The following is a 13,335-nucleotide window of genomic DNA, read 5'->3' as shown; positions in this document are numbered from 1 at the left end:
TTGAATTTGCCACAGCTTAAGCCTCTGGCTATACCTCCAGTTTTGGATGTTGTGGATGATGTTTTCATGAAAAATTCTTTAACTCCTAATTCTGTTCCTCCTGCCCCCAGAAAACCTGATAGGTATTATAGCGTTCCTGATTCTCATCAATTCCTTTTAAAAACCCTACCGCTGATCCTGAAATTATTTCTCAAGGCCCCAAGGGTGTTAAGGCTACTATTGTTAAAAACTCTGTGCCTTCTGATGGTATTCCTCCCTGAAAAGAAGCAAGAAGATCTTTCGGCTTATGTCATGAACTTGGCAAGCATGACTCAGCTCTGTGCAAGGCAATTCCTGCAAGCACTGGGGTTCATGGCTTCATGTATTTTGATGATCCCATATGCAAGACTGCATATGAGAAAACTTCAATGGTACCTCAAGAATCTTTGGTGTCAACACACGCAGGAATTAGACTGGATTCTTCCCGTAATTCCCTGTCTACAAATGGAGTTCCTCTGGTGGGCGACAGCCTGTTCTCAGAACAAGGGTCTGCCTTTCTACCCACCACCTGCCAGCCAGACTCTCACCACAGACGCATCAGATGTTGCATGGGGAGCTCATCTGGAAGGCAGGGGCATACAGGGGACTTGGAGCACTCAGCAGATTCATCTGCACATAAACTTAAAAGAATTGATGGCAGTGCAGCAGGCCTTGCTGACTTTCAAGGACCTTCTCTGCCCTGAGACTCTGCTGATCAGGACAGACCATACCACATTCATGTGGTACATCAACAAGCAGGAGGGGCTTCACTCTTACCCCTTGTGCAGACAAAGCATGAGACTATGGTCCATAGCAGCATCCATGGGCATACATCTAATAGCCCAGTATCTTCCAGGGAGGCTAAATTCCCTGGTGGATCATTTGAGTAGACATGTTCTGGATCTTCATGAGTGGCAACTGAACAAGGTCATTTTCCATCGCATCACTCAGCATTGGGGTACCCCACAAATGGATCTTTTCTCCTCTCACACCAATCATCTCCTTCCAACCTTCTGCTCCAGGGAGTTTCACAACAAAGCTTGGAGGGTGGACGCGTTGTCCTTCCCATGGACACATCTCTCAGTTTATGCATTCCCTCCTCTGCCTCTTCTTCCCAGAGTGCTGCTAAAGATAAGGGATGAAAAACCAAAGGCTATTCTGATAGCACCAGCTTGGCCCAGGCAGCATTGGTATCCCCTTCTTCACAACCTTTCCCAGGCTCAGCCTTGGCATCTTCCCTTGGTACCAGATATGTTGGTTCAGGAAGGGGGAAAGTTCCTTCATCCTCATCGTCAAACTCTGCATTTAACTGCCTGGCTAATATCTTTCCCAACAGGTGGTTGAAGTTCTTCATGAGGCCAGGATGCCTAGCACCAGAAAATCCTATGCAAATAAATGGAAGAGATTTTGCTCTTGGATGCAAGCTAAAGGAGAAGATGCTTTTCATCCCTCTCTTTGTCTCATTCTTGATTACCTAGAAGGATTGCTTAATGGTGGACTTTCCTTTTCTTCAATCAAAATTCACGCTTCAGCAATTTCTGCTCATTGTTCTTTTGAGCAACTCATTTTTTCGCACCCCTTGATGAAGCAGTTCCTGAGGGGAGCTAGCAATCTTGGACCTCCCAGAAGAGCTCCTACTCCTGCTTGGGATCTTAATTTTGTCCTGGAAAAGCTTACTCTGCCTCCCTTTGAACCAGCTGCCTCTGCAGATTTGAAGTTTATCTCCTGGAAGACTGCTTTTCTTTTGGTTATTACTTCAGCCAGAAGGGTATCGGAGCTGCAAGCCTTAATGGCAGTAGAATATTTCATTATTTTTCATTCAGATCGGGTTTCTCTGAGAACTAATGCCTCCTTTATGCCTAAGGTAGTTTCCAGTTTAATCCATAACCAGTCTATTCAAATGCCTACATTTTTCAGCAATCCCCAGAATAAAGGAGAAAGGATTCTACACTCTCTTGATGTGCATAGACAGCTGAGATTTTACTTAGGATTAAATCCTTCCAAAAATCTGAACAGTTGTTGGTTAGTTTTGCTCCTGGGGCTCAGGATAAAGCTATTTCAAAACAAACCATCTCCAAATGGATTGCTCATTATATTCACTTTTGTTACCTGCAGCATGGGAAGGTTCTCCCTCAGGGTATTAGGACCCATTCTACTAGAGCAGCCTCTACCTCTGCAGCTTTTCTGAGAGGTGTGCCTATTAAGGACATTCTAGATGCAGCTACTTGGTCTTCTGTCCATACTTTCACAAAGCATTACAATCTACCCTTGTTTTCTAAATCCAGGGCTGGTTTTGCCCCTGCAGTTCTGCAGGACCTTCTTACCAACCCTTAATCTGTGATCCTTCCTCCCCCCTTTGTCTTTATCTTGGGCTTTGGGAATCAAACCCATATGTTAGGACTGCAACAGTGAAACACGAAGAACATAGTACAGTTGTGTACACTTACCATAAATGCAGATGTTCGAGTGTATTCACTGTTGCAGTCCTCGTTTCCCACCCTCCATTCCCCCTTTTTTCCTAAGGCATAGACTATATATATATATATATATATATATATATATATATATATATATATATATTTTTTTTTATTTTTTGTATGACATGTTTCCAGGGTGTTTCCTTCCTGGGTTAGCCTTCTTTTGGGGCTCCTGACAGTTAAGGTAAGAAAAACTGAGGAAAAGGCGTTGGCTGCCTCCCTTTATACCTGACGTTCTGACATCAGTTTTACAACCGGCAGCAGCCGACGTCATATACTGAGGACTCTAGTATTCGGGCCGACTGAGGGCTACCAGGAGCCGGATAACCCATATGTTAGGACTGCAACAGTGAATATACTCAAACATCTACATTTATGGTAAGTGTACACAACTGTACTTTTCTGAGAAGGCTGTCCTGTATTCCACTTAGACCACAATACACATTGCAGGACCTACCCAGACCACAATACGCATTGCAGAGTATAGTAATTGACTTTTTATTGCTAAGTGAATTAAGTCTGAAGATATTTACTGCAGCAAACTTAAATTTGTCTGTTACAAAACGTGTCATTGTTACAAAACTTGTTATTGGTCGTAACTAGCAACAGTTTAATCACTGGCAAACTGTTTTGTCAAGTAATTCATATAGTAGATGCAGTTAACTGCTTGTTTAATAATTGTTTGCTGAATCATTACCTTTATTTCTCCCCTAGATATGGCACAGAAGGATGGGTCGACAAAACAGAATGCAGCAATACCAAACAAACAAGCTGCGACCTCTCTGATGAAACCTGTGAGCACGAAGAACAATACTATGCAAGAGTTATGGCCGTCATGAACAACCGCTCTTCCAGTTGGGTTGAAACTGACAGATTCAACCCATTTATAGCCAGTATGTGACACTAACTCATTCAATGTAAAACACAGGAAAGAGATAACGTTTGTATAGTTTGGCAAGTTTGTTCCTTCTGTTAGTGGTACTTGCAAAACTAAGAAAACTATGTGGTACAAATGAAAGTAATCTATTTATTTATGCAAACATTTACTATTTGATAATTGGGTAGTTGGGTTGGTCTATTGACTCTCTTCAGGCACAATCTGAGCTTCAGGAGCAGTCATACAGTAATTTATCACAAATTCAATATTAGAACATTTAACAAACTTCTTCAAGTACAACACATAATCAGTTATGAGTCAGTACAGTCACTGTAAAATGATAAAAAAAAAAATATATAAATATATATATATATATATATATATATATATATATATATATATAAATCAACAAAGCATACACGTAATATAAATGCACACAACATACAATATTGTTATTAAGGTGAAAGCCACATAAAGTTTTTCTTTCATCTAAACAGTTGAGTACTATGTAAGAGTAATCAATTTCATGTTAACAATAAATTCCACCATGCAGTGTTCATTAAGAGCATCTTTAAAGTCTTTAACGAGTTCCTGATTTTTGAATTCACTAAGTAAGTGGTTTCAGATAGTAGGTCCTAGTCTAGAAAAGGCTGTTCCCCTATAGTAGATTTAAATGAGGGTTGTGCCAGGCAAACCTGTTGGTGTTCTGTAGTCCTGTCTCACCTTCATTCTTACACATGGGTTCAGAGCCGATCCTCTGCTCCGACTCTGCCTATTACAAAGCTCAAAGTCTTCTAGTTGGCTTGTGGCTAGGTAGGTATCCCATGGTGCACAAGTATAATCACCAGATCTTGTTTGCCGCGTTGATGAGCTCAGATGTGCTTCTTCTTGGCCGTTGTAAGTTTAACACATTTTGCTATTTTTTTCTATATTACAGTTAACTTTTCAAGTTATATAGCCTTTGCTAGTGTTTAACTATCATTAGAGTAGTTTCATTCTTGCACCTGCGGTGGTGGTGCTGCGGTAGCATTGTCGCCTCACAGTTAGACGTTGCCCATTTGATTCTCAGTTAGAGCGTCTTCTGTGTGGCGACATGCGTGAATGGGCGTTCCTTCGTTGAAGGTTGTGCGTTAGGCCTGGCAAGCCAGCACGTAAAAATCTACTGCCAATCATTAGCGGACCGGAGTTTCGCTGTGGCGACCCCTAACCGGGAAAAGCCGAAAGACACAACAACAACAAAAAAAAATAGTAGTTTCAGTCTTGCTGAAGTACCTTCTTTTTCAATTTAGTTAATTATTGTTGAGAACTGGTTGGCCGTTGGCCTTGTTGTTCTCCTTGGTATCCTGTGTGCCAGTTTGTTCTATTTAACGGGCATTTTGCCCCTAGTTGTTATTTGCTGTGCTGTATTAGCTTAGAGTATTTGGTAGTTCATAAAATTAATAATTAGTGCTTGCTGTTAAGGTGCGCATTTGCGCTCATTTACCTTTCCGTGTATAGTGTTCTTTAGTGTGCGGTGTTATTAGTTTTAGCTAGTTAGTTTCAGATTATGTCTGCGTAGATATTAGTTGGATATTTAGCTTTAGATGACAAGGATTCTTGATATTTCAACCCTTGTGGTTCTACGTCATAGAATTTGAATAAACGTTCCTCTCAGCAGTGGGACTTTTTTTCTGGCTCATACTTTGTGTGTGTGTGTGTGTGTGTGTGCGTGCGTGCGTGTGTGTGTGTGTGTGTGTGTGTGTGTGTGTGTGTGTGTATGTGTGTGTGTGTAGTATATTTGGTAGTTTATGACTTTTAGTCATCTCTTTTCTAGGTCCGTTTGAGCTAGTGGACCTAGTTTTCTCTCTTTTTTTCACTACCCAGGGCTAGGCCCGTTTGAGTTAGAGGACCTAGTCCTCGTGGTTGTGTGACTGTTAGCGCGGTAAGGGCTAGGCCCATTTAAGTTAGAGGACCTAGTCTTCGTTGTGTTTGGCTTGTGTCTTTCTGCTGCATCTCTATGCCATGTCTAAAGAGGCAAAAGATCATAAACCCTTGGGGTTTAAGAAATGTGTGAAATGCTCTAAGAAGATGTCTATTACCGATGACCACAGTAACTGTGTGCATTGCCTCGGAGCCATCAATCTGCAAGAAACATGTTTGTTTTGCCATTCTTTCCGTGCCAGGGTCTTGGAGCAGAAGAACAAACTAATATTAAAAGGTCTCCTTAAGCCTTCTTTCGAGGAGGACTTGGCCAGTTTGTCTTCCTCCTCCAAATCTCATGTATCCAAGAAAGAAAAGGCTAAACCTTCCAAGAGGCATTCCCCGACACCATCCGATGCTTCGGAACCGCCTCCTAAACTGTCTAAACCAGACAAGACTTCTCGCTCCTCGGCTCCACTGATCTTGGAACTGATCGAGGTTGTTGATACTATGACTTCAGTGTCGGCCCCATGCCTTTCGGAGCCGACTACTAATAGCAAACATCGGAGCCGGTCCAGAGATCCATTGACGGTCTCCCCAACTTTAAGATCCCCTATTTTGCAGAGGTCCAGATCTCCCACACTGTCTTCCAGGTCTTCCAGGAGTCTATCAGAAGAAGATGTGGAGAGAGTAGTGCTGAGACTCCTGAAGTCGTCTGCCTTGCCAAAAATGCTGTTGGCTCTGACCCAGTCGGTCCCAGAGCCACTTGAGTCCATTTCCCCTTCTGTGGTTCCTCCTCCAAGCCGTGCTGGGCTTTCAGAGCTGGAGTGCTTGGTGCAGCTGGTTGTGGAACCCTCGGCTCCAGCTCCCCCCGAGGCTGTCTCGGAGCCGAGTTCTGCTCCGACACCTTCAGTGCTGTCCGGGGTGTCTAGGAGCTGAAGCTCTCTAGTCGGCCCCGACAGGGACGCTTGGACCCAGACCTCTTCAGTTCCGAGTCTCCCTTTCGGTGCGTTGGCTAGGGTGTGCTCAGACCCTCTGTCTCGGAGCTGATGGCTTTGGAGCCTATGACTTCCTCTGTCTGCTCGGAGGTGGGAAGGTCTTCGGAGCCGGAGAGGTCGGCCTTTGAGATGATGCAGAGTGTGCTTTCCTGGTCATCAGCTCCACCCAGGGATACCGACACTTTTCTCCCTTTGGCACCGACCTCCATCTCAGCACCTACGCCCTCTCTAGACAGCAGAGACCCACAGCCTCAGGAGCCCCCTGCTGGTGGCCCGCACTCTTCTGAGACCTCCCCGAAATATCCTTCTGTGGAGCCACCTTGGAAGAGGACATGCAAGAGGAAGCACGTAGACTCCCAGGATGAGTCTCTTACCTCCAACACTGACCTCGAGGAGTCAGAAGGGTCCCCCAAGTCATCCTCTGATGATGTCTCCTTTGTAGACATCTTAGAGATCCTTAAGCAGAGGTGCGGCTGGCCCACTGTTACCCCTTCTGATGAGGAGTCGGTGTACCTTAAGGCTTTTGGGTCTCAACCTTCAGCCTCTTGGGTGTCTCCACCTTTTGACAAACTTTAAGACCTCGTTAGTCAAAAGGTGTGGGAAACTCCTAATGCCGTGGAGCCAGTCCCCAGGAGACCTAATAAATTTTTGTCTGCCCCCAAGGAGAAGGAATTTTTGTCCAAAGGCGTTACTGTAGATGCCATGGTGGTGGCAGCAGCCACTAAAAGGGAACTAGCGGGGACTTCTTCTGTCCATCCGCCAAACAAGGAGTCTTGAACGATGGACAGATGTGGGAAGCGTATCTTCTCGTCAGCGGCATTCACTCTCAGATCACTGAACTACCTAACACATTTTACAAAGCTTCAGAGAAATCTCCTTAAGGAGTTGGGAGAGACTCTACAAGATACATCTACTGAAGAAGTCCCTGATAAGGAGACTGCTCAGTTGTCTACCTTGAATTGCATTGTTAACTCATCCATGAGACTAATTTCTTATACATCCGATGGAGCGAGCAGGGCAGCAGGTTCAGGAGTTTCCCTTAACAGGCACTCCTAGATGCACTTGTGTAATTTTGCGGAGCTGTTCAAGTCTACCTTTACCAATGCCCCCTTTGACCGTTCTTCCTTATTTGGACCCAAGGTAAAAGACACACTCACCAGGTGCAAGCAAAAAGGGAAAATGCTGTCTGCCGTGGGAGTACGTTTTATCATGCCCTCTAGACTATACCCCAAGGGTCAGAGAGGTGGTAAAATGTGGTTCAAGAAGTCCCAGAGGTTTTTCCAGGATGCACAGGGTGACTCCTCCTTCAGAGGCAGAGGAGGAGGAGCAAATGGTAGACATTGCCCTAGAGGCAGGGGCAGACTGCAAAACCAAGGAGGCCGCGATTCGTTTTGAGGCTGACACCATCAGTGCTCCTGATGTGGGACCCAGCTGTGCTTCTCTGGAGCCAGTCGGGGGTTGCATGTCTTTGTATCCAGAAGCCTGGCTAAGCATCACCCGAGACAGATGGATGCAAAGAATTATCACCAGAGGTTATTCCATACCATTTCTCTTCCACCTCATGTTCCCAGGAGGATCCCAGATGTTCCACCCAATCACAGGGATCAAGCAACTGTAGAAGTAAACAAGTTGCTCGCAAACAGAATCAGTCAAACCATCCCCCACAGGCCAGGTAGGATTTGGAACTTACTCCAGATTCTTTTTAGTGCCAAAATGTACAGGGGACTGGAAGCCCATCTTGGACCACAGCAAATAAATCCATAAAGAAGGACAAGATGTCCTTCAAGGATGCATCTGCAGTCCTAACAAATGGGTTGTCCTGCCTCAGGCAGCCCTTCGGTCGGCCGGATTCCAAAGTCTGGGTCTGGCCTCGGCTGATGTCGCACTTCACCCGACGTCATAGCTACTGTGAATTGGGTATAAAGGCATCAGCCGACGCCATTTTCCTCAGTCTTTCTTGCCGCGCGGTGCCCGAAGCAGAAGCTGTTCGCAAGTGCCGGTCGGTCAGATCCAGAGATTACTACTACTGAAGACTTCTAAAAAGCTAAGTACCCCGTTGGGGACTCTTTCTTGCCTCAGCCGATGTCAGAAAAAGTAAATAACTGTTTAACTTGTGGGAAACAAATACCTCATAAGGATTTCCACTCTTACTGCCTTCCTTGCTTAGGCCCAGACCACGACGTAGCAGCTTGTCTAGCCTGTGCTTCCTTCAACCGACGGACACTTAGACGTCGGTCGGAGTTTGCAGAGGAGTTTTTCGGCTCCGCTTTTGCTTACAAAATGCCTTCGGATACTCCGACTTCACAATTAGCTAAAAAGCGTAAGGAAAAGGACCGACACTCGCGGTCCGCGGTTTCGGCTGAAACCACGGTTAAGCCAACCGCGAGTGTCTCGGTTTCGGCTGAAACCGAGTCCACGGTTCTTCCTTTGGCCGAAAGCATACCTCCTATAGCCGAGGCCTCACACAGCATGGCTGAATCTGCTACTGAAATTTCCCCTGCTGTTGCAGGTTCCCAGGATTTATCAGATACTATTCCTTTAGACATATCTACTCCTGCACGTGGAGCTGCTAGGCCCCCTGCATCTATGTCTATCAAGGCTTTTTCCAGGGCTAAAGCAGCTAAAACGTCTAAGGCCTTGCCTGCTAAAATCCCCTCACACAGGCCTACCTCTAGTTCCAAAATGCTCAGCCTGGCTGAGGATCTCATTTCCTTGATCAGAGGATCCCAACCTCACCCTGACAGGGCCTCTCAATCCCCTCCAGAGAAGAGGCCTAGAGCAGAGCCCCCTGAGCCAGTTTCAACTGATTATTCCTCGGATGATTCAGAAAACTCAAATCCTCCAGAAGGCCCTTATTCTCCATATGAGGACTCTGATGCAGAAGACTCCATCCCTTCTGCCTCTCCTCCTGAGGAATTTTCTTTTGGGGAAACCCTGCATGCTATGAGAGAGCAATTTCAATGGCAGGGCCAGGATTTTTCAGATTCAAGGAAAAGGCTAAGGACCTTTTTACATTTACCACAGCACAGGCCTTTAGCCATTCCTCCAGTACTAACAGTTGTGGATGATGCATTTAATGATGTTTGTACTGCCCCTGACTCTCTACCCCCGGCCCCTGCTAAGCCCGACAGATATTACAGGGTCCCGGACACACACTTTCACTTGTATAAGGCTCCTATTGCAGATCCTGAAACTATTTCACAGGGCCCCAAAGCTGTAGCAGCTGCCTCTGCCAAAACCCTCCCTCTGAAAGAGAATCTAGGGCATTAGAGAGATGGGGTAAAAAAGTTTATACTTCTGCTACTCTTTCGGCTAGGGCCTTAAACTGTCAATTCCACATGATTCAGTATCAGGAATTTTTGTTAGACCAGCTAAATAAAAAAACTGTCCTCTCCTGAACCTATAGACCGTAAGTCCCTTCAGGATTTGGTACATAACACTCAGCAGGTCAGTAATCATTCCTTAAAATGCGGCTATGATGCACTGGAGGCTTCCTTTAGATCAGCTATGACTGGTACAGTGATCAGAAGGCATGCATGGTTAAAAGAGCAATCCTTACCAGACCATGTAAAGTCAAAGCTCCTAGATGCTCCCATGGAGAAACAAAGTTTGTTTGGCTCCCCTGCACAGCAAGTGCTAAAGAAGGTGGAAGAAAACGCAAAATCTGTCCAAACAGTCAAGGATTTCTTACAGGTCCAGCCTCCGAGGTTTAGTAGAAATTGGCCTTCGAAGAATTGGTCCTTTCCAGACACTTCCAGAGCACAGAGGGGCAGAAATAGGCGCCCAAGAGGCAGAGGCCAATCCAGAGGTGCCTACAGGGGACGTCAGTGGCAGCCTAACAACCAGAGAAGTACTGCCACAGATCCAGCTACTACCACTTCCACAGGACAGGCACAATGACTTGACTCTGATACCGCCTACCAGGGAACAACTGGAAGCACCCTTAGGTGGAAAGCTAGCCTTATTTTCCGTAAACTGGCATTATATTACAGGAGACAAATGGATTTTACAGACAATAGACAAAGGCTACAGGTTTCACTTCCACACTCTACCAAAAAAGAGAGGAATGCCAAACCTACCACCAAACCAAAAAACAAACGCTCTAGAACAAATCAACCACTTACTAAGGATGAGAGCTATAGAAAAGGTACCGTCTATGGAACAAGGACAAGGATTTTACTCCAGACTTTTCCTGGTGCCAAGGAAAGAAAACCAATGGAGACCTATTCTCGAACTGTCCGCTCTGAACACATATCTCATTGTTCCAAAATTCAAAATGCTGACCCTACAGCAACTTCTTCCCATGCTGGGCAAGGAGTCTTGGCTGGTGACTCTAGATCTCAAGGAGGCATACCTGCACGTCCCTATACGAACAGATTGCAGAAGATACCTCAGATTTCTTGCAGGATCAGAGCATTATCAATTCTCAGCATTGCCCTTTGGCTTATCTACTGCGCCCAGAGTATTCACGAAATGCCTGGCATCAGTAATTGCTCATTGCAGGCTTCAGGGAATTCAGATTTATCCATACCTGGACGACTGCCTAATACAAGCGGACAACAAGACCAAATTAACACAGATTTGGAAAAGGTTATACAACTACTGCAAGCCCTGGGATACACAGTCAACATGAAAAAGTCAAGGCTGGTACCATCCCAAAGGATAACATTCTTGGGTGCAGAACTGGACACTTCAAATCAGATGGCATTTCTCACAGCAGAAAAGCAAAAGCAACTACCACTCTATTTCATGGCATTAACAACACAGAACCAGCTTACAGCAAGGAAAGTCCTGCAAACCCTGGGTTACATGGCATCCTGTATAATATTGATTCCACATGCCAGACTGCATATGAGGAAGTTGCAATGGTACCTAAGGAATTTATGGTCTCAACACAAGCACAGTCTAGAAGCCCAGATTCCAATAATTCCATGCCTGAAGCAAGAATTCCTGTGGTGGGCTCAGGCCTGTCAGTTGAACAGCGGACTGTCTTTCCACAAGCCTCACCCAAGCCAGACTATCACCACGGACGCCTCAGACCTCGGTTGGGGGGCACACATGGTGGACAAGTGTATACAAGGCCTATGGACACAAGACCAGCTGAACCTACACATAAATCAAAAAGAGATGCTGGCAGTGAAACAGGCAATTCAGACATTCAGACCGTTTCTTCAACAGGGTCATTTGCTGATAAGGACGGACAACACCACAGTCATGTGGTATATCAACAAACAAGGAGGCACACACTCATATCCTCTATGCCAGATGGCAATGGACCTGTGGAATGTGGCCCTGAACCTCAACATTCAGCTCCAGGCCATATTTGTGCCAGGAAAAGAAAATATTCTAGCAGACACCTTAAGCAGAACTACCACGGATGCCCACGAATGGATGCTGCATCCAGACATCTTCAAATCCATTACAATGAAATGGGGACTACCAGAAATAGACCTGTTCACATCCCCTCACAACCACCAATTGAGGAAATTCTGCACAAGGACATACCACCCACTTGCTTGGAAGGTGGACTCCCTCTCCTTCAGTTGGGAAAACCTGACAGCATATGCATTCCCACCTCTTCCTTTGATGCACAAAGTGCTACTGAAGATCAAAGAAGATCACCCAAAGATCATCCTGATAGCTCCAGACTGGCCGAGGCAGCATTGGTACCCGCTACTGAGGAGTATGTCTCAGACACACGCATGGCCTCTACCTCTAGTTCCTTTACTGCTAACACAGAACAACTTCAAGATCCTACATCCAAACTTGAAAACACTGCAACTAGCTGCTTGGAATATTACATAAAACAAAATAACCCAGATTTATCTCAGAGGGTTAAAGACATTATCCTGGAGGCTCGCAGGCCCCCCACAAGGAAGACTTATTCAGCCAAATGGAAAAGATACCTCATTTGGAGTGCAGCAAAAGGAGAAAATGTATCATTAGCAAACATAGCTAACATCCTGGAATATTTAGCAGAACTTTTCCACAATGGCCAGTCTTACTCCTCCATTAAGATTCATGCATCAGCAATTTCAGCAGAATACAACATGGATCCTCCAGTCTTCTCTCATCCTCTACTCAGATAGTTCCTGAGAGGAATTAAAAATGTAAAGCCTCCAAGGAAGCCACCTTTGCCTATATGGGACCTTAACTTTGTGCTGGAAAAGTTAACACTTCCCCCTTTCGAACCAGCAGCAACAGCAGAATTACAGTTCTTATCTTGGAAAACTGCTTTCCTGCTTGCAATCACTTCAGCAAGAAGGGTTTCTGAATTACAGGCATTAATGGCAGTACAGCCCTTCCTTATCTTCCATCAGGATAGAGTGTCCTTGAGAACTAACCCTACTTTTATGCCAAAAGTGGTCTCCAGGGTATCATTGAACCAAGCAATCCACCTACCAACATTCTTCCCCAACCCACAGAACAGGGGGGAAAGACTACTACATACCTTGGATGTGCACAGGCAATTGCGCTACTATCTGGACAGAACCAAGAACAATAGAAAAACTGACCAGCTTTTGGTAGCATATGCAACAGGAATGGAAGGAAAAGCAATTTCAAAACAGACAATCTCAAAATGGATAGGAAATTGCATTAGATTTTGTTACTCTTTTCATGGAAAGACAACTCCAAAAGACATCAGACCTCACTCCACAAGGGCTACAGCCACTACTACAGCTTTCTTACGAGGAGTGGCTACCAAAGACATTTTAGAAGCTGCTACTTGGAGCTCCGTGCATACATTTGCCAAGCATTATAATCTACCTTTATACTCCAGATCCCAAGCAGGTTTTGCAACTGCTGGTTTGCAAGGGATCTTAACTGCACCATAATCATCTTAGTGCCGCCTCCCCCAGTTTGGCTATGGTAATCTACCCATTTGTTAGGACTGCAGATGCATCCTTGAAGGACATAGTACAGTTTTGTACCTACCATAAATGTAGATGTCCGAGAGGTATGCATCTGCAGTCAGGATTACCCACCCTCCTTCCCCTCTGTGGTACTCCTAGGGTATTTGCCCATCTTGTAGCTAGCTGGGGGAATCTATTATGGTGTATTTGTT

At 45.2% G+C, this 13,335-nt stretch overlaps 1 protein-coding gene across 1 annotated transcript in view; it reads left to right on the top strand.

Annotated features, from left to right (window-relative positions):
- LOC122806225 (interleukin-20 receptor subunit alpha-like) overlaps nt 1-13,335 on the top strand; it is a 764,186-nt gene that overhangs the window by 649,500 nt on the left and 101,351 nt on the right. The window contains exon 3 of the mRNA XM_044076474.1: nt 3,210-3,388. Within this exon, the coding sequence (XP_043932409.1) occupies nt 3,210-3,388 (179 nt within the window). The remainder of the gene's footprint in view (nt 1-3,209; nt 3,389-13,335) is intronic.

This window comes from Protopterus annectens, chromosome 1.part1 (genome assembly GCF_019279795.1).
Source record: "Protopterus annectens isolate FY-2018-M chromosome 1.part1, PAN1.0, whole genome shotgun sequence".
NCBI lineage: Eukaryota > Metazoa > Chordata > Ceratodontiformes > Protopteridae > Protopterus > Protopterus annectens.
Note: the sequence above shows the minus strand (reverse complement) of the source record. Positions and strands in the feature narration are given on the sequence as shown.